At 34.4% G+C, this 22259-nt stretch overlaps 2 protein-coding genes across 4 annotated transcripts; both read right to left on the reverse strand.

Annotated features, from left to right (window-relative positions):
• Positions 1-1429: 1429 nt before the first annotated feature.
• On the reverse strand, positions 1430-7686 carry LOC110809153 (DNA binding protein). Of its 3 annotated transcripts, none has more exons than XM_088212522.1 (5): positions 7546-7686; positions 4358-4492; positions 2524-3601; positions 1855-2024; positions 1430-1726 (listed from the first exon to the last, which is right to left on the reverse strand). In XM_088212522.1, exons 2-5 carry the CDS (start codon positions 4489-4491, stop codon positions 1618-1620), a joined length of 1491 nt encoding a protein of 496 aa, XP_088068648.1. In that variant the 5' UTR covers position 4492; positions 7546-7686; the 3' UTR covers positions 1430-1617. The 3 variants fall into 3 exon arrangements, with proteins under 3 accessions (XP_088068648.1, XP_021890578.2, XP_088068647.1); XM_022034886.2 differs by lacking the exon at positions 7546-7686 and adding an exon at positions 6130-6290; XM_088212521.1 differs by lacking the exon at positions 7546-7686 and adding an exon at positions 6144-6283.
• On the reverse strand, positions 7417-21116 carry LOC110809134 (UDP-Glycosyltransferase superfamily protein). Its single transcript, XM_088212520.1, has 14 exons — positions 20260-21116; positions 17443-17529; positions 17029-17132; positions 16806-16856; positions 12928-13099; positions 12518-12838; positions 11189-11392; positions 10553-11062; positions 10198-10407; positions 9723-9911; positions 9291-9460; positions 8585-8737; positions 8390-8471; positions 7417-8307 (listed from the first exon to the last, which is right to left on the reverse strand). The coding sequence occupies exons 1-14, from the start codon at positions 20767-20769 to the stop codon at positions 7921-7923; spliced, it is 3150 nt and encodes a 1049-aa protein (XP_088068646.1). The 5' UTR covers positions 20770-21116; the 3' UTR covers positions 7417-7920.
• Between the last annotated feature and the right edge of the window lie 1143 nt (positions 21117-22259).

A 22259-nucleotide genomic window follows, 5' to 3' on the forward strand; every position in this document is an offset into this window, starting at 1 on the left:
AATTATGTATATATAGTAGCTATATTACTTTTAAGTATGATTGTATATGTATGTGTATGCATTATCAATTTTAGCTACATTCTAATGGCTAGTATCTTTTGTTATTTTTTGGGTCGTCATAATTAATTTTGTCATTTATCGAATGACGATAGACATTTGGCCAATGACGGCTGATATTTGATAAATGATAATTGACAACCTTTGGACCATTGAAAGAAAATAATTAAAAATTTAGAATATATAATAAGATAATAAATAATAATAATAATAATTATATTGATGTCGAAGTTATAACAAAGTATATAGCAATTATTAAATAGTAATCATATGTAACAAATATTAATTTAATGTTAGAATATATTAATATGTAAAATCGTATAGACACATAATTGACAGTAATGAAATAATTTATTTTTTTTAATACTATGGTAACTATTAAATATTAGCGAAGGTATAAAGTTATCATACAATATCAAGTGTGTTTATTTTATAGTTGTTATATAGTGACCATATGGTGTCCGTACACTTTATAATAGTTAAGTGTTAATGATTTTTTTTATTTATTATTATTATTATATAAGTAGATATTGACTATCTAAAAGTTTTTAAGTATTTTTTTTTTTATAAATTACTTATTAATATGAACATAGAGATGATAAAATTATTAATTAATATGGAAAAATGAGATTAATGTAGATAGTGGGCAACTATTGAAGGAGCCAAGGGGGCCATGTGGTCCCACTTGGCTCTACATACACCATGCACCTATATTTACTCTATAGGTCCATATATACATACAGTATATACACCTATACTTACTAAATTTTCAACTTAAAATAGAAATTCTGTTGAATAATCGATAAGTTAAATTATATGTTTTTTTATTCAAGCATATACATATATATTAGTGATACATAAAAAGTAATAGTAATTAAAATCTTAATATTCTATTTAAATATCACGATTACGAATTTTACTGAGAATATAAAATTCACAATCTTATAGATATATCAAATTCAACGGATTTATAACTTAACTCATTAGACAAGTTTGTCCGCACAAAGGATTTCCTTGCATTTGAATACGACTGTTGATGACCAAATGAATCTCTAAGGTCTGTAAAACGTGATCAATCATCAAAATAAAAAAAGGGGAGAGAAGGGTTGTATTTGAAGTCAACTCTTGATGAGTGCATGAATCACGTGGACTGTAAAAAGGAGAACAATCTGAAACATACCAGGAGAGAGAGAAGGCAAGAATTGTGCTGACAAACTTGCAGATCCAGGCTCCCATGGTGAGAGAGATTGCTGCTCCCACAATTCTCCTCCTGGATTGTATTAGATCCATTCTTACGGCTGAATTAAAACTGAAGCAAGCAATCTCATGCCCCGAAAAAGAAAACAACACAAAAAAGAAAAGGAAAAACCTCTTTCACAACCATTAGGTTTCATTACTCGAGGAAAACTGATTCGGGTGAGTGCGAGAAAAGGATTATAACACCGATGACAAATAAGCTATATTCCTATGCAAAAGAAATACGAAGTAATACACATTATTCTAGAAAGTTCAATGAAGATTCTGCAGATACAAAACTCTAGTAGATACACTCAACCTACATTATTCTGACCAGAACTTCACGAAAGCCGCTATGAAAGATTTAAAGATTGTCAAAAGAGGGTTTGTTTCTGGTTCAGCAGTATTATCAGATGCTCCTTTCCAAGATTCACTGTGGTCAAAAACCAAGAGGAGAAATTAGATATCTTCAAGTAAAAAATAAATGGTGATCCTAAAAGATGATTACCTGAAAAGGAGGCCACTAACTAGTATTGTAATTGGAATGACACAAATACTTACGGTTTGATTCTTTTTAAGGTAGTATTGACTCCTTTTGCTGGGCTTATATTATGTTGAAAATCATCCTTATTTCCAGTCAAAATTGGTGGCTGGATCGTTGGTACCTGACTGCCACCGGTGCTAGTGACATTGACGGTTCTGGTATGGATGCTATGTGGAACATTATTACTCTGCACAAGAATATAAAAACGATAGCTCCAATCATCATTCCTGTTGTCATGGGTTTCAGCATGAAGTATAGATGCATTTTTCGTAGCACATAGTATTTCAAGAGAATTGTTTTTGGCAGTCATTTAATTCTTAATACTAATGTTTGACATATCGAATCTTTTCAGTAAGCACATTGAGTTGACTGAAAAATGAAACACCAAATAAGAATGCATGTCCAACAAATCCACAGAAATTCTTAAGAGATTAAACAAACTGCAATGAGTGACAATACAAAGGGAAAAAAAGATTGCAGATCACAAATATCATGAGTGTAGATGTGATAATTTTCTAAGAGAAAATTTCTTATTCTGGTTTCCAAAATAGACAGAAGGCTGATTCTAAAGTAAGGTCTCCAGCTTCATGCCCGTCCATGTTATCCAAAGTGACAAGTTATACAAAATTTACTTCGCTGACTATGGTAAGCGATCACTCCAGTAAATAAAAAAGGTGAGAATTTACCTTTGTTTCATCACTTGGTTGGCTTTGTTCAACTGTCTTAGGTGATATGATATCCTTTGCAGATACTTCAATTTCAAGATCAGTTTTCACAAGGGTTCCGTGCCTCAAAACTTCTGTTGTGAGGGAGCAATTAGAATTTCCCAAGGGTGAGTCAGCAGCGCATTCCACTGCTTCCTTCTCCATCGAAGCAAAATTTACTCCTGACAATGAAGCTGCAGTTTTGTCACTTCGTTTTTCACCCACTAAACCAGATTCCTCTGAAGTTTCTACCAAATCAATAGCATTTATTTTGCCATTTCCTGATCCTAATTCTGACTCTTTAGTTTTATTTTCTTCCAATGTTTCACTTAATTCACCAGACTCTCCATCCAAGTAATTAGTTGTCTTGTTAAGAGGCCTCAATGGAAATGTCTCCACAATTACATCTGCTGTTATGCTAGTTACTGTATCCATAGATGTCGCCACATCCTTTGTTACATGAATTGCCTTAGCTTTAGTTGTTGCCGCATCCTCTGTTACATGCATAACCTCAGCCACATCCTTGGTAGCTGCTGCTATATTGTCTGTCATGTGGGTTACCTCAGGCGTAGATGCTGCCACAAATTCTGCTATATGAGCTACTTCAGTTTTAGTTGCCACCATTCCCTTCTCTGCTTCAAAAGGTTGACTTACTTCTACCTCCGCAGAAGTATTTCCATCTTCTCTATTTCCCACACCATCATGGCATCCATTGATTATTTGCCTGCTGCCAAGTCCCTGATGTCCAGGCCCACTGGAAAGCCCATCAGAAACTGATATCAGTTCTTCCCTTAAACCCATATCATTATCTACTACAAAAAGGTTCTCATTTGAAGACAGAAGCAATGAGTCATGAGGTCCTGTGGAAATTGAACCAAGTGGAGATTGTTCCACCAGCTCATTAGTTTTCTGCTCCTCAAGAGTCAACTTAGCAGGACCAAGCACTCTATTTTCTTGAATTATCTCGCGGACAATCTCTCGAACAGTATAAAAAGATCCACCAACTTCCTTGTGTGTGAGACTAAGAGATGGAAAATTCCCATCATTCTGCCTTTGAAATCTGGAAGCGAGTTTATGAAGTAAAATAAATGAACGGCATATCATGGTTGCATATAGCAACTTTTCTGAGAAAATGTGACAGATATTTCTATTTGGCGAACATCAATCAGAAAATTAATATTATGACTTCAAGTAGATGGTAAAGAAACATAGACTCTTGTGATGAATTGGACATTTTGAGACATACAGATTTATTTATTTATTTATTTTTTTTGAATAGGAGTCATAAAGAAGTGTAGCCAACAACAAAAACAATGGCAAAGGATCATTACATAATTCCATTTGTTTCAACCTTCTATGGTTAGGTCTGTCTACAATTGCCATTCAATACCAACTTCTTATAACATTATTAAAGTACGTTGAAAATTAAAAATTAAAACGTTAGAAAGAGGAAAAAAAAGAACTTCTTTAAAAGATTATTATCCTTCGAGCTTGAATCTATATTTGAATATTTCAAGATATTGTTTATAATGTCAAACAATCTAAATTAACCTACACGCAACTGGATGACAGTCATCTTACATATAAACATGCATTCTCTTAGCCTACTCATATAGAGAGCCATAATGGCCCACATGTCACCAATTATGCAAATATCCCTAGGTAAGCTATTTGCACTACTAAACAAGCAGTGCCCAAATCATTTGACAGAGCCATGAAGAAAAGTAGGTTTAAAGCAAAGTTGCTGCCATTTATTGTCAGATTATAGAAACTATATTTAACAGTAAGGTAAACTGATGAATTGTAATGTCATTACTTCTTTATAAAAGATTCCACCATTTCCTTCCTCTCCTCTTTTGAGCGACGAATACGAGTCTTCTTCCCTCCAGACTCATTGGCCTTGGCTATAACAGAAGTTTGCCCAATCCAGCTACCTTTCAACACCTGCATGCTGTTAAGAAAGTTTACCGCATCTTAGCATTGAGAACAACATGTTTCCGAACCAAAATAAAACGATAGTATCTATTAGAAAAATATGTTCAGCTCAAATTAATCAATCAGTAATTGGGTGTATTCCACTTAGCATCTTTAAGAAACCCAAAATTGTACTCCATCCAACGAGAAGACAGATCCAGAATCTAATTACATCCCAGAGGGAACAAAGTAATAGCAGGTATACTGCAACGTCTTACATCCAACATCGGTAGTGCTATTGGCGAAAGCTCAGCATATACTTGTGACCTAAAGACTGCACTAGTGTCAACAACTAGCCTTTTCACCAATGGATTCAACCTGTAATCCGTTTGTGGTTTTACTAAGGACATCAAAGCGGATCCAAATCTACAGCCATTTTGGATATACAGGTTATGTTTAAATTGGATATGCTTTCATGTATGGTTTTGTTTGTTTGGAACCACAAGACCATGGTCCATTTAACTGGAGGAGTTCAGAACAGATCACATCCCACATTAGGTAGTGCTGTAGGGGATAGTAAGGCAAATATTTATCATTTAAAGACCTTGAAATTATCAACAGCTAGCACTTTTGACTGATTGATCTAGCCTATGGCGGGCTGGTGGTTTTAGATATGGTATCAGAGTAAAAAAGACCCACGGCCATGTTGAATATGGGTGTTGTTTGAATTAAAAATCACGAGAGAAGCTTGTAACACTTTGCATCCCATGTTGTAGTGCTACGGAAAAGTGTAGTATATATTTGCAGCCTAAAGAACTCAAAAGCACCAACTATATTTTTTAACGATGAACCAAGCATGTCATTAGCTTGTAGTTCTAGGTATGCTGTATAGTCATGGTATATGAAACAACATACACTTATATATTATTGATAACTATTGAAACATACACATATGCATTTATATGAAATGGTATAGTGCTTCATCTGCTTTTAAGACCAAAGAACATATGAAGAGTCCCATCCTACAACAGCTAGATAGAAGAGTCAGCTGTCCATATATGACGAACAAGAATTGCCCTAAACTGCCTGTTGATTGCATCAGAGTGTTGGTTAGAATACCAAAGGGCAACAAAATTTCATATTTTTTACTTTATGAATTATTTTAACCCCAAAACAGTTAAAATTTTCCCATCAACCGCTAACAGTCTCTAGAGTAAGCACGACCAACTCACAAGTCGCGTTTTTGGATGTCCAAAACCTCGAGTTATGAAAATTCACTCTCATATATCACTCCTCTGCCTATATTCTCAGGTTAAACAGTCCTTTCTCCTGCAATAACTAGATCTCTTTCCATCATCCATTAATGCATTCATAATCTCTGAAGTACCCAAAAGGAATAGCTGAGAGACAAGCACTGATCAGAAATAAAGCCGAGTGATTTGGACAGATTAATTTTAGAACCATTAATATTATCCACAGCAAGATTACACTCAAAAACACTGTAAAACGAACCATTTCCGACATTCATAGCCCACAACAGCAAATTAAATAAGCAAAAACGAAAAACAACAAAGAAAGCGAGACAGAAATCAAAAGCGAAAAAAAAAAGTATTTATAGAGACAAAATGCCAAGAAATGAAGAAACCAGAAGCAGAATTGAGGTAGAGAGGTAACCTGGAGAGACATACAGAGAGCGAGAAAGAGTAAGAGAGAATGCGATTATGGAGTGTCTAAAACCCTACACAGTCGCAGAGTGAGAGTGAAGTGGCATAATTCCTAAACCCCAAAAAACCTTCCTTTCCCTATTGGGTGAGGTTTAGGGCGGGAGTTCGGTAATTATTTTGAGTTTCGGGGCAATTTATAAAATTATTTTTTGAAAAAATATTCCTACATTATCCCTCTAGAAAATTATAAAAAAAGTAAATGAATTATTAAATTAATAATATAATGTTACTATAATAAAATTTAATTATTTAATTTTAAATCTTCCTTTTATTAAAAATAAATTGTTTATTTTAAATTAAAAATTATATTTAAATCTTTGAATTTATTTTTTTATTTTAAAATTAGAAAATTATTTTATCTTGAAAGTCATGTTTTTAACTAAAATTCAATTGTTATACTCTAAGCTCCCCAAGTAGACAGATCGCAAAACAATACAGAATAAAATATATATACATATATATATATATATAAATTACAAAATGTACTTCAAAACTTGTCTAATAAATAAATATTTATATTTTAAAGATAAAATATCATACTAATTTATTTTTTATTTTTAATTATTTAAATAAATTAAATATTTTTCCCTTCTATTTTTTGTAATTCAGGATTTATCTAAAAATATGGTTAGCATTTCCAAGCCATATATGGAATTTAAATATTTTATGAAGTTCCTTTGTAAAATTTACAAAAAAATTATATTTAGTTCAAGTAGTAAATAATATAAAATTATTAAAGTACGATAAAAAAATAAATTTATACATAAATTCATATAAAATTAAGAATATATTTTAAATTTTATTATTTAATGAAAATACATTTGTTACAAATATTATCCTTGAAAAAATATCACTTAAAAAATAACCCCACTTTCACTTCAATTGTGTTTGTGCATATATTTTTGTAATATATTCTCATAAATATTTTTACCATTTTTTACAAATGTGTATATTTAAACTATATACCATGCATTTCGCATATTCTCCTTAAAAAAGTTGTAAATGTAAATTTCATTCTACTAATAAAACATATAAATTTAATGCTATAAATCTTTGATCTTTTACCATTATGAAGAGACTTCAAAAAATCAATGTATCAGTTAAAATTACTTCAGTAATGATCATACCAATCTCGGTAGCATGAACAAATCAGGCGAAGGGAATAGACGAAGGTCTACACTTTTTAAGCAAAACTTCTTGCACTGTGAAGTGAGAATTGGAAGTGGAGAGGTCCCAGTAAAAGGGGAAGTAAGATTTAAATTGAATATCTATAACCATGAATGAACTAAGATGTTATATTAATCAAAATTGCACTTTTGGATCAGTTCAAACGAATATACAAAGATGAAAGAATATATCTACTCACCCAACTGAATACTCTGAATGGCGAAACAAACAGAAAGAGTTAAAGAATTAATCTGTGTTGCTTGGTTCCCGAAATCTTGCGATCCCTCTGCACTTGCTCAGAAACACGTATAAAGGCCTTAATGCCAGTGATCCAACTACTTCTCGACCTCTCCATTCTGTTTTTAGGTATAAATCTGTAAAATGCAAAGAATATGAACTCGAATCTCTTCAACTATAGTGTTAGAAAGAATTAGGCTTCTCGTCCATCTGCAAGAGCAAGTGCCCGTTCTGCTTCTGGAGTAGAGAACTAATAGGCTCAACAGCCACGTTAGGAGTCAAAAGTGATTCCACATTAAGAATTTGGTCTTGTTCATTTTGTATTTGAAATCTTGTATCATCCAAGTGACTTTTGTTTGTATCCGTACTTCAACCTTTCTAATAATTTTTCTTTTGTTTTCCTCTTCTTGTCCATCTTGAACCTATATCTTTCCTCCCTCTCTCTTTCATAAATCCCTTGCCAATGTACTTCTCCTGTTAATGGCCATAACCATGTGTCCCTCGGGAAATCACCATCATCTGCAGTCTCTGCAAGATCTTCGTCCATCGTCTTCAACAACGTGAAGTTAAAATATTTTGCCCACATAACACCCTTCCGCTTTTCAAGTGGATGCTGTTCTTGTAATGAACCAGTCCGAGGATCCATGTAAATCATCTTCCTCCCACTGTGATAAGCCCAAACATTGACCAAAAGCTCCATTATCCGGCAATAACAGTGCTTTCTCTGCTCATCATTAAAGCAAATGAGAAAAATTTTATTAAACTCCCATATGAACTAACCACCAGAGAAGATGCACCCAGTTTACCTCAAGCGCCGAGGAACCCAACAAACACATGTTGCCTTCACTAGAATTGCTATGCAATGCATCCAGAGAATCAACAAACATCCTGCAGTACAATAAAATCATTTTGTTACAAACAGCCTTCAGAAGTTGGTTGCAGTTGATTTCACATGCTTCAATTAAAAAATTATGTTGAAAATGAAATTCTCCGATAATTACCTTGAGAACATTATGAACTCTAGAAAAGAGGGGGTTGGCATCACCCAACTATGCAGCGCTGACCAGTGGCCCTCATCTTCTGGCATGGGAGGAAGGGCTTCAAAACGTGGTGGCAAGGCATACATCTGGCGGAATACATCCTCAAAGACACTCCTGCGTTCATAATATCAAAAGGGCAAATTGATGCATATCTACTTCAAAGTATACAAAGGGAAGGGAAGGATAATTCTGCAAGCTGTTTACATGTTCAGAAACCTCATCCTTAGACCATGTTTTTTAACACATAAGAAATTAGGTGTTTCTGAAGCAGGTGAACCTGCTTTTACCCTATATTACTTTTATCTACGGCCACAACTGCCAATAGAATGACTTGATCAGACAAATATGTAGTTCTTCGTAACAAAAACTGATGTTATCTAAAAACAATCTTCTATTAGAACTAGACCCTAATTATTTTAAATTGGCAATGATATGGAGATAGGGAGTCAGACTTAAATTTATGCCCTGATTAAGAGATGCACCTAACACTAGGCTAAACCTGCAAATGTAACTTCACCACCGTCACTATATAACCACCAAAACCAAGTAGAAGAATTGGCTTTACTGTAAACAAAGATATTGAATACCTAAAAATTTGTGAATAATTCAAACACATCCTTTACATTGGCAACCATTTGATACAATATTAAACTCATTCCCAATATACCTGCAGCGTCCTCCATTTAAGACATCACACATGGACCAAAAAGTGAGTCCAGTTTTGCTTGCTGATACTCCGCCATCCATGTCCAATCTTGCCCAAAAATACATAACATCTCCTTTAGTTTCCTGTATAATTTCTTCCAGAGCTTTTTCAGCATTTGCTGACAAAGAAACCTAATTCAAGGAAAACAACAGAAGCAATAACTGAGAGATAAAAAGAACAACAAAAACTGTATTGGAAGCCAAATGAACTGGCTTAAGCTGCAGATATGTGAATCTCGATGACCAGTTGTTTAACTAAAATTATTCCCTTTTTTATGAGGTTGGTTTCCTTTTAGGAAGACTCACGGCCATTAACAAAAAGAATAGACAACTTAAAACTGATGCATGGAGGTCCACCATACATTCAACTGCTATCATAAATTGTAAGAACTACCTTCCTACCAGCAGCACGCCAGGACTGAAATCCAATCCAAGGTCTCCTGTGTATACTGTCCACTTTATTTGCAATAGAAAACATGCCTCCAATCTCACAAAGAACATTTCGGAAGTGAGTTTCATTTAAAAGAGGAAGCCGACCAACTGCATCCACATCATCTGATCTTATCCTCCGAGCTCTAGTGGACTGAAAGACAAAATGATGAAGGCTTTAACAACAACAGGAACAGCTAATTTTATAATTTGACATTTTTATTAGCAATGGCTTATTTTGAGTAATTCTTTTATAGGAGGAAAGAACGAAGTACAAATGAATCTGGTAAATATAGATGAGTTGATGCACACAAAAATGAGTTTTTGTTTCTTTTGTCTTCCTCAACATTTCATTCCAGTGGAAAGATGAAGAGGCAATCCTTTGAAAGTTGAAATTACAATGAAGAGGCAGTTCATGGAAAAACATTAAAGATACTCACAAGACTTAAACCGCGATATAGAGAACCATGATGTAAGAATGGCCAACCCCCAGGTCCGCTGTATATCTCGTAAATACATACTGGCTGTCCTGTCCTTTCGAGCTCTCCCTCATCTCTTTCATTAGCTTCAAATTTAAGTTTGTCAGACCTACGAGCATTACGATATATATCATCCCAGGCATCAGTGTCTCTCTCCATTCTTTCTGCAATCTACAGATGAAATTACCTATTTCAGCTGTCTTTTCAAGAAAACACATCAATGAAAAGAAATGAATATGTGAAAAAGGACAAGACAGCGAATGAGGTAAAGCAGGGTAACATTTCTCATGTCATACAATAGTAAGAAACACCATACCTCCTCTGCTTCAACCCTCTCATATTCTTCAAAGTCTTCTATTTCTTGTAGCACATCCCAATCTTCTTTAGAAGGGATATCTTGAGGCAAAACCTCGGTTTCATTCTCGTATGTGTTTACTGGATTAACAACACTAGTGAAAGATTGCTCAAGTCTATAGACGGCGGAACTTCTGAAGGAAAAATCACCGTCCTTCAAGTTTTTCAGGTCACCAGTTTCTTCTTCTATTCCCCTCCCGAACAAATTCCATTCCCATGCCTGCTGTTGAAGTATGGAAGTAGGACCAGGCAGCAAGGCATCTGATGGGAAGTTTAACACATTCTCCAGAACCCTTGCATAACCAGTTATGCATTCTGATGCATGCATATTCTTAGCTAGCAGTCTTCCAGAAGAAGCAACCGTCCGTGCAAATTTAGAGAGTCCCTCATTTGATATCAAAAGAGAGAAAGCTGTTGACAAAGCTTCAGGATCGTGTCTTCTGAAAAAAATTCCATGAGCCCCATCAACAACCTGTTTTTACAGAACCTCATTTAGGAGAAAAAAGGAAAAGAACTTCACACAAGGACAACAAAAGAACTTCAGGATCATGTCGTAGTATGCAGGGAACAAAGATGAGAACTCCTCAATTAAACTCACATATTTTTTCATGATAGGAAAATCAGGTAGAATGACAGGGACTCCAAAAGTCATAGCCCGAATAATCAATGAAGGGAAACCTTGTTCATCTTGGGAAGAACCATAGATAACAATGTCTGAAATTAACAAAACACTGTTCACATCCCCATTCAAACCATAATGACGAATAGAATCTTGAGCAAGTCCTAGCCGTGAAGCAACATCCTGGAGAAAAGTACAATAGATCAAGTCAATCTTCTGAATAGGAATATTAAAATGAGGTAACAAATTATTAAAAAAATGCAACTGTAGATTTGCTCCAATTTGTTTATTTCCATCTCTTGGAAGTAGTTACAGCTTACCCATATTTATATTCCATTACGCCCCTTCTGTTTTTACACTACTTCTAAGATGCCCTTCCACTATTTTTATTGAAATTTCAATCTTCAGGTTTAACAATATTCACCATGAAAATAAATTAAGATCAAACCTAAGGATGGTACTAATTGCATACACTTACGAAAAGATCAGTTTCTTCCACTATACGCTAATGAAGGATGAACTCGGATTGTTTAAGCTGAAAAGGTTTCTACTGTTTAGAACTGAAGAATAGTTTTTTAAGTGTAAAATAACTAAAAGGAGAAAGTAGGATTTGCTGCAATGCGTGCATGTTATTGTAAGAATATATGGTAATATATATCTTGAAGATATAAATAATATATTGATTATCAAGAAATTAAATAGAGTAACATTGAACAGAAAAATAGAATAGAAATTTGTTAAAAGGAAGTCCAAGTATTTCTATCAAAATTTTGTAGCTTAAAAATGCAATGCAAAATAAGCCCAAACAAATAGGGTGGAGATCACACAAGAATACCAAGTCACTCAAACCACATGAACATTTAAATCCTCACTCAAGTCAGATAACGTTTTTTTTGAAATAAAAGTGTGGTATAGTATTAATATTAACAACAATATCAAAGGGAGTGCCACCCGTATACAAAAATAATTTACATGACAATCAAATGGTCAATGACAATTCCAAAATCATCCACCCCATAAATGTCATGACCTAACAAAAAAGCACAAAATGTCACTCAAGTCAGATAACATGTAGAGTAAAAGACTTTACCTAATAAAATAGATTACTGAAAATTCTGTTCTGCAAACAATTTTATCTTGTTTCTATAATTTACCAACTAAAATCATGAAGCATAATTTAGCATTAGCCACAAAACTTTTAGTGCTTCAGTTGAAATGAAAAGTAATTTTACATATATAGGACAGAAAAGTAGATTTTGATGTTTTATTTGTACAGAGAAAAATTAAAATGCAGCAATCAACATTTACCTGTAGAGCATATTTATAGCCATCAGAGGAGTTACCACATAGGAAAACAAATTTAAAGGATCTCTCATCTTCCTTTCTCTTCCCATACTTCGTTAGTAAAGGTCTTAGCGCAGACATTCTCAAGGAATAGTCCAATGAAAGTCTATCATAGAAGAAAGAACTTCCAATAACCAACACCACCATATCATCTTTACTAAAGCCATTAACTTCCCTTAATTCATGTTTTGTGTGGGTTTTAGCGTAGGTCTCTGCTGCCCATACATCAACAGGCAATCCTGGAATCACAAAGAAGTTTCCAGTGTCGAGCCTACTATACAACATCTGATACATGAAAGAAATTTTAGAAAGAATAAGAATGTCAATAACGCTAACATACAGAATTTTCGCAATAAACAAGAACACAGATTTACCGGCGTAGAAAAATCTGGAAACACAATGATATTAGCCCTACTAAAAGCACTTTTCCAATGAGAAACAAGATGTTTCCAGCCCATCTCCTCATAAAGCAGCAGGCGACTTGCAAGGATATCTTCTTGAATTATCCATATAAGTGGTAGAGAAGAAAAAGGCTCCTGCATAAGGCTGCATAGATATAAAACTCACTAACCCATAGCATCTTAAACAAAAATAACAATATATATTGATTCTCAGTCAAATACATAATTGAACCACAAATTTGTCAATAAACATCAAGTTTCACCCTCAACTTCTGTTTCAACCTATTTAACGCCGCAACTTCTATTTAATTTGATTGAATTTTTAAGAAAAAACGAATTAAGAACAAAATTGAAAATAATTTTAAGAAGGGGTGAAAATTTGAATTTGAATGATATTTTTAAAAGAAAAATTAAAAATAGGAGGTCAAAGTGCAATTAGGAAAAGTTCAGCTATACAGGACCGGCCAATCAGTAGTCTCGACGAACCAGAGCGCGCTGCGTGACCAAGCGGGCTGACGTTGACGCCACGCGGGAGGCAATGCTAGCAATCCGCGTGCCCCGCGATCGGACAGCTCAGGATCGATCTCGCGCACGTGGACGATCTGGATCTGCTTTCCCCTTAGGCGCGATCAAACAGTAAAAATCAAACGCGATGATGGTTCAGATTCGTTTTCTCCTTAGATGCAATTGAACAGTCGAGATCAAACGTGATGAACGGTTTAAATTCATTTACTCATTAGGCGCGATCGGATGGATGAGATCGATCGCGATAGACAACTCAGATTAATGCGGGATGTGTATAAATATTTCGCATCACACAGAATCCGAACCCCAACCGCAAGCCCCCGCTAGAGAAAAAGAACCAGACGCCGTAGAAGGAAGCCGACCGCCGACCACCGACTGCCGAAAAAGGTAAAAATTCTCCTACCCGCTCGGAATTCGATTCCGAGCACCCCTTGGCCATATCAGAGCAAAATAAACGGGGGGTAAGCCGAAAACCGCGGGCAAAGCCCGGCGGGGCCGCGGCAGCCCAAAACTTGCAACCTCCTCTGATGAGCCTCTTCCCGATTCCCGTTTCGTGCGATTTTTCCACCATTGTGTTCACTGTTCTGTTCTTTACAAATTGACCGAAGAAGGAATCCCAGCTGTGAAGGAGAGCCTGCAGAGCCACCGCACCCGAAAACCCCACCACCGATAGGTTTCAGTTATCTGATTTTTGTGGCTAACCGAGACTCCCTAACGTATTATTTCGCAGAAATATATGTAAAATCCACGGCAATGCTGTTGCTGGAGTACAGTGTCACCGCATTGCCGAAATTTTAAAATTGGTCAGAAAGGATTTTTAACACCGATTTTGAGTTTTTTGGATATTTTTTTAGATACGTGGAGCGTGTTTAATTTCCGCAAGAAAATTCAGGAAATCCGAAAACTTCCAAGAAGCGCGGTAGAAAGTAAGGTGTTTCGAACAACGATTCGAATAAGAATCTCTCACCCTATTCTCTGTTATGGAATTGAAACTTAAAAATTAATAATATAATATTTTGTGAAATTTAGAAAACTTTAGAAATAATTATAAATTACTAATGGAGGCGGAACCGATTAGTTGTTTATTCGTCATGTTTAACTGATTACTTACTCGTACAGCTTTAAATACATGATAATATATTGAAATAGTTAAATAATTCAATTGTATTTTCTTGATACATATATCGCTTGTTTTGCGTGATTTACGGTTGACTGTGAAACGTGAAATTAATATATAGATGGGAAATTACTTGATGATGTGAATTAATATATAATTGTCTTACTAGATATCCTAACACATGGTGGACGGACCGAATACATAGGGAACCCTACCGTGAACGTCATCTCATACCGGAAGGGGTATTGAGAGATGGTATTTTTGGCGCTCATAACGGATAGGATATGCGGACGACCCGATTCACTCTCATACCGGACGGGGTATCGAGGGATGACATTGTGGCGCTCATACCGAGCGGGGTATGAGAACGGTCAGATAATCGACAAGTTGAGATATTGGGTTCACGCGTAGAGAGACATCCCTATGGACCCCTAGAGGTACCAGTAAGCAGATAAAAAAAGAAAAATTGTTGTTCTTACTCACTTGTATAAGAGATCATAATATCATTTGAGTTATTTTTATAGGTTGATTTTGAAAATCTTATAATGGTAAATATGCAATAAATGATTTTTTTTTGTAATAAATGAACTTACTCAAATTAAGAACTCCATTAGTTGTTTTATATTTTTTACCAAACTTTAGTTTCCGTATCGATGAATAGTGTGATATTCTTATTAGCATAGTGCAGCTCACCCTTATTAACCATTCCAGATCAAGAAGATTAAGACCTAGATCCTTATCAGTAGGAGGGTTGTGAGTAAGTGTCTCCCAGATCCCATCAATAGATAGTGGAGGTTAACTTCCCCACAACATTTATTTACTATTTTCATATGTTTATTTCGTTTTTATTATGTAACCTATGAAATGGACATTTCCGTATTCTTATTGGACATTCAAATTTCTGTGTAAATAATGTAAACTCTAACGTTATTATATGCTTCCGCATTAAATTTATAAATTTATTTTCTTTCTAATTACGAGTTGTTTCACCATTAAACACTTATTGTGCACAAACAATAATCATGAAGAATACACGTGCAACGTGTATAAAATACCACTTACACATATTTAAAATACCTCCATCTATCAACAAGTTGACAGAGCCCCTCTCTCACCTCCATTTCCAACTTTACCGCTGTTTATTCTCTTTTCCGAGAAGCTACCTCCACCTTCTTTCCTTTCTCTTCTTCTCACCAACTTTAACAACCCACATGTGCTGCTTCTCTTTTGATCCCCATCCATTCAAAACCCTCACATCTCTCTGCAAAAGTACTGCTCTTCACATAACAACATTATCTCCATCTATCTATATCTCTCATTTTCCCACAACAAAGTTAACTGAAAATCCACAAGATCCAAAAATGCTCTTCATTCACAAAAGCCAATACCAGTTCTGTAACCAACCTCAAATCTACTCATTTCTCATCCAGATACTCGAGTTTGCTCAAATCCAGTCAGCTAGTCATTCAGTTGAAACTATCTGACGATTTATCAGCATCTATTAAAGCCCATTTAACCTGGAAGATCCTTTATGTGAACATCCTTGTTTATTTGAGTGATTATATGCAAGCATCATAGTTCTGGATTTTGGGTAAAAAGCAACCCTGTTTATGGATATTGTTCCCCTATCTTTTTGTCATAGTCAATTATTTTTTTTGAAAGAAAAAATGAAAAATAAATTAATAAAAAGCACCAAGGGGGTGCAACCCGTATTGAATGTATTTACATCTCATTAATGCTATCTATAACCCGTCCCAAATCATTAATCCTATACATGTCGTGTCCCAAAAAAATAGAACTAAAATAGTGGAACCAACTATCCTTAATCTTTACAATATCCCTTTCCAACCCATCAAACGCCCTCCTATTCCTTTCTTTCCAAATCACCCAAAAAATAGTCAAGGAGATAATTCTAAATACTTTTTTCTTCTTGTCAATCCACCCCAAGCCCACACCTCCTCCTTCACCGAACCAGCCCCCACCCAACTAATACCCAGCAAACTGTAAACCATTGTCATAGTCAATAATGATCACATCAAATATCACTTCAAAAAAGCTACATAAATTTTAGATTCTCTATTTCTTATTTGCGTATCTATTTTATCTATCTATAAATTCATAATATTGTTTTTGTTTATTACATAAACTTCTACTATCATAAAAAAAAAAGTTAAGGGGAGATTATGCTTATTATATCTAAAACAACTACCTTGTAATGGCCTCTTTTGCTTCAAGAGAATGAGCAATAATACCTTCAAAACTGCAGAAGATGCACAGATGTAAACAATCCAAGTTTAGCAAACTAATAAAAACAAAGACAGATGCTGAAAAAAGAAACCATTTTCCAATCTTATCTAAAAGCTAAACTAGAAATATAACCAACATCTAAGATAAAAGTGGAAAATCCTCTGAACAAGAGAAAGCAAGCATACATTGTCCAATCAATATGTCCATATTGCTCAAAACCTAAAATTGTAACATAACCACCTAGCCGTTCCCACATTGAGAGTGCTTCTCCGTTCTCTACAGCATAAATCTGTCAAATAGACATGTTCAAAATCATAAAAATTTCTGAACCAAGGGTAGGAACCAATCCTTAATGCATAAAACAATCAGTTCTACTGCCTGCAATTTAACCAAGCTTACATTGACAAGGGAGCCATGCATAAATCTTTATTATACTGCCAGAGATAGGTTATATAACATATTTCTCTTCTTTTTTGAGAAATCGTGTAACATATTCCTAACATAAACTTGAACACCAATTTGCATCTAAAAACTGATAAAATAATAAATTATCACAACAAATTTTAGAGTAATCATATAACAAGGGGTAGAAAATTCACCTTTAGCACATAACCAAGCCGTTGAAGATTCTTCATCAGTGTAATCAACATTAATGACCGAGGGTCTTTCTTCATGCTCCCTAATATCTGAATTTCACAAAAACAAAAAAAAAATCAAATATACATTTCAATACATGTAAGTGCAGAAAAATGCAATTGAACTTTGAGTCTAGTGTATTATAAGTAGCTCCACATTCTAACTATTTATAGAGTGATGTGCATTCAACACTACAATACCTTAAATAAATACACCATCTCAACCCAATGATTCCCTTAAGAGTGAGTTTTGGATTGCTTGAAGAAATATGCTTAGAGCACTATATGCTTACAAGTGACTTTATATAGGTACTACTTTACAAAATAAAGTAGTTATACACTTGGTCAATGATGCTTACTATAAAAATTAAATACTTAAATATAAACATCTAAGAATAAATAGGCAACTGAACTTGTTAAAAAATAAGCACTTTAAGCTTAATACATAAAAGGCAAGGGGAAGTTACTGATTTTTTTCTTAAAAAAGCATGCTTAGTTCATTACTGAACAAGTGGATTGAATAGGCTTCAAAGTGCTAATAAGCACCAATGGCATCGTCAGATACCCTACTAATGAATGGCTGAAAACTGCATCTAAATATTTTATTGCATTCTCGAATACATAAATACTCAAAAAGAAAGCATAAATCTCAGTTTCCATGCACAAAAGACTTTCTAAGGTTAATCACTTTGCAACCATAAAAACCATGTTCCATGCTTGTTCACACACAGAGAATATACTCCAAAATTCTCACATTTTTTTACCAGAGTCCAGAGACTGCATTAAAAAAGAAAAATAAGTTAAACTGACATTGACTATATCATTTCCACATGGCAAAATTCTGTTATAAATCATAAGACAAGAGATTACGTGAAATTTACTCTATGGCTCCAAAGGAGCATTATGTTTTACAGTACTTCAAAGCTCATTAACACTAGCGTTCTCGCCTGTTCCTTAAAAACTGTTGCTTATCGGACACTTAATTCCTGAAAAAGAGGAATATTTCATGTTCTGCAGAGGCTATAAAGCTTAACCACAGTATGTACACCCAGTGTACACCTCATCTCTTCCACATGGCTCTCCCTTTTGGTTCCTTGTAAATAGTACTATACTGTTTTGCCTTTTGTAAAAAGGTAACAATATGTGACTTGAAGAGAAAGTATCAAAAAGTTCCCACTGAATGGTTGCACGACCCTTTATTTCTAAATTTTAAATTTAGTAAGTTTACACATAGTCCATGCTCCTTTATTTTCAAACAATTTATTTAGAATGATTATTGGGTGCCCTTTTCACATGATTCCTTGGGCCATGGTCATGGACTGTTAGTGCATTTTGAACCATGATAATTGAGCTATCCAGCAAGCTAAAGTCTCAAGAAACTTTAGAAACTGCCATGCAATCCAGACTATTTCCGCATTGTGCTAGGGAATTGGAAAATTATTAAAATCACGAAATAGGTTTTGAGGAGGATCTAAAATTTTTAACTGCCTTTCCTAGCATCTGTCAGGAAAGAGGTTTCCTGTAACATATTTCCCCATGAAAAACCAGTCGTTCCACATAGCTTGGCCAGGAAATTTTAACAAATAATGACATTTTCAAAACTCCAAAAACCATTGTAGAACGTTGGGAGCAAACCAATAAATAATACATGAGATCTCTTTATTAAAGAAGCCGAATACCCTAGGTAAGTCCCAAACTGAGGAAGAAAATTCAAAAGCCATATAACAGTTTCTGCAAAGGTAACTCAAGTGCCATAATAACTACGGCCAATATCAACTTCATGTACACATTCACAACTTAAGGAATAATTGGTGAAAATTAAACAGGCAGCCCCACCTTTTTCCTGTTTAAAGAACTCTAAAAATGAGAATCATCACTGTCATGAACATTGCTTCAGTAACAGCACCACATTAAAGCTGCTCCAAATCCAACACATTATAATTCTTTTTAATTCGAAGATTAAGACCATTGAGAAACCTATGATGAATTTGTCAATGATCATTCACTAAATCTATCAGGTATCAAATATTTGTCTCTTCCAACTATGCTCCAATTAAAAGGACTTCCCTACACCTGAAGTCAGAACAATTGTTCAACAATTCCACATTTGCAATTACAAGAGTAATTGGTGAATAAAACAGGAATTTCATACCTTTTTCCTATTTAAGTACCTCCATAAATTAGAAAATCACAACTCACATGTCAGCAGCAGCACCGCATTAAAGCAGCTACAAATTCCACCTATTAAAACTCCTTTTTCAGTTTATTTCTAACAAATCTATTATCACTCAATCAATTCGTCAACTATCACATTCAGTAAATCTATTTGGTGAACTTTTGTTTCAATTATCGTCTCTTCCAGTTATGGATTTTTAACTAATTTCCGATGTTCTCAATAATTCCAGATTTGCAACTACCAGGCACCCTGCTTTTCTTCCTTATCCCGTTTCCAAGTGCATGGAACACTGGATCCTTGCTGCTTTCAATCGTAAAGACCAGTGAAATCCCAAACTCGGCATAACTAGCATCATAAAAATCACCAACTAACTTCTAATACAAAAAGTCTCCATGCAAAAGCGCTTCAATTCCTTTTAACATAGTTGTTAAAATACGATACTCGAAAGAAGAAAAAGAAAACAGTGAAAAACAAATATTGATTCCCACGAACAAGAAAAAAGAAGCAAATATTACTCAAAATTCCACAATCAACTCGTATTCATTAAAGTAAACGTTCAATGAAGAAAAAGAACCCAAAAATTCATATACAATCAGAAAACTCACAAGAGCGAGCCTCGGGGCGCGAACTCCGATCCTAACTGTGGTGCGCAACCGATCAAGCCCGTTTCCCTCCATTAGCCTCCTCGCAACCCTTCCCGGCACGAACTTCAGAGTACTCCCGAACCTGAGGTCGTCTCTGACCGATCTCCCCCTCTCGTTCCCTTGGCCGAACACGGAGGTGATGGAGCTTTGGAGCAGCATCGATGCCATGGCGAACGCGAACGCCGCGAAAAAAATCACCATGTAGAAAAGGTATGCGCCTCGGAACTTGAACAGGGAGAGCAACCCCTTACGGTTCAATGATCTGCCAACAGGATGTGATCGGTTTCTACCGGAAGGACGGTCGACAGCAGACCTGGTTCGGTCGCGAGTGTGGCTGGAGCTCCGCTTGAAGACGAAGCGATCTCGGATCGAGTGGAACCCTAGGTCGCTGCTGTGGCTGTTGGTAGCATTGCCGTTGCCACTGCCACCGCCACTTCCGTCGATCTCGAGACGAGGTGAGTTCCGGCCCATCGGAGGAAGGATTTTAATTTTCTCTCGAGATGTTTGGGAGAAGATAAAGTGAAGGAAAATGTTATGGAGTTTTGAGTAGACAGGAGGAAGTTGTAAAACAGTGAGAATTTGGCATTGAAAACGGAATGATGATTGATATCATTATTAATTCTTTCCTACCCTTCCTGCTCCTTCAAATTTGTCTTTGCTGCCATTTTTGCATGGTCTGCTGAATTAGATGATGAGTGGGCGAAGGATCAGTGAGATTTTCAGTCTAACGAAAGACGGAAGAAAGAGCTGGGTCCATCTTCCTCACGCGCTTATGGAACATCGACTTCGTTTAGTGATTGCCATAAAATCTACTACATACATTATTCACTATCTTATATACATATATACAAGTGACACTGGAATATGACAGGTCAAAGTTTTTATTTTTTTAAATACCAATTATCTATTTAAATTACTTACTATAAAACAAAATTTAAGTTTTAATTCATTACATGTATATATAAAAATAATTTATTTATTTAAATTTTTAATAAATTTTTTTAAAAAATTATATAACACGATAATACATCAATAAATTCAAATTATACTATTTATCTATTTAAATATGTATTCTTAAAATGATATGAAATTAATATATGCGGACGTAATAAAAAGATTAGTCAAAGTGAATATTAAAATTAATAAATATTACTATCTTATTAATTATGTCATTACAAAATTTTATTTACGAATATCACCGAGTAAGATAATAATATTTAGACAGGGAATCAATAATATTGAATTAACATTGGCATTGAGAATTTTTCTCTAATTTTATGTTTCTTAATTGCTTTTGATAAAATTTTATTTAATTTATAATTTTTTTAAAAATTTAAAAAAAAAAAAGTGATTGCTGGTGACGACCTGACTGTCATTCCAGCAACACTTTTAAAACTACATGTATAAATGCACCCGTCATTTATCATGCGAGCATTTATATAACATTAATATGCGTTGTTATCGATAAGAATTTATTCGAATAAAATATAAAACTTCAATATTTAAATAAAAAATAATAATAAGATGGAATTGAACTTTTTAAATAGTACAAGAGCATTTTAATGTATTATCCCATTATAACATCTATAAAATGTTAACATATTTATTCACTTATACCTCATTCTTCTAATAAATTTCTCTTGCTCATCTCTTACTCTTTTAAAATATATCTCCATCCACACATCATTTATGTTATATATCTTTTATAAAAAATTAAAGTGTAACAGTTATCTATCTAAACTTCAATATTAATTTCTTAATTTAACTTTATTGCTATTCATCTCTAATAAATATATTTATTTATTATAAATAATAATATTATAATTTTCAATAAAATTAACTTTAAAATATTTATTAAATCTTAAAGTAATATTTTTATTAAAAATATTTTTACTCTATTTAAAATAATATTTTTATATAATTCATAAATTCTTTTAAAAGTACTCTATAATTTTTATGCA

This window comes from Carica papaya, chromosome 2 (assembly GCF_054855325.1).
Source record: "Carica papaya isolate Zhongbai chromosome 2, ASM5485532v1, whole genome shotgun sequence".
Lineage (NCBI taxonomy): Eukaryota > Viridiplantae > Streptophyta > Magnoliopsida > Brassicales > Caricaceae > Carica > Carica papaya.

Excerpts from the sequence above, each read along its gene's own strand:
- LOC110809153 (XM_088212522.1), bottom strand. The coding sequence starts at position 4,491 with ATGCAGGTGTTGAAAGGTAGCTGGATTGGGCAAACTTCTGTTATAGCC. Across the intron at positions 3,602-4,357 it reads GTGGAATCTTTTATAAAGAA|ATTTCAAAGGCAGAATGATG; the intron begins GTAATGACATTA and ends ACTCGCTTCCAG. Across the intron at positions 1,727-1,854 it reads ACCTTAAAAAGAATCAAACC|TGAATCTTGGAAAGGAGCAT; the intron begins GTAAGTATTTGT and ends TTTTGACCACAG.
- LOC110809134 (XM_088212520.1), bottom strand. The coding sequence starts at position 20,769 with ATGGGCCGGAACTCACCTCGTCTCGAGATCGACGGAAGTGGCGGTGGC. Across the intron at positions 9,461-9,722 it reads GGCGTGCTGCTGGTAGGAAG|GTTTCTTTGTCAGCAAATGC; the intron begins GTAGTTCTTACA and ends TCCTTGAATTAG. Across the intron at positions 8,472-8,584 it reads GAGTTCATAATGTTCTCAAG|GATGTTTGTTGATTCTCTGG; the intron begins GTAATTATCGGA and ends ATTGTACTGCAG.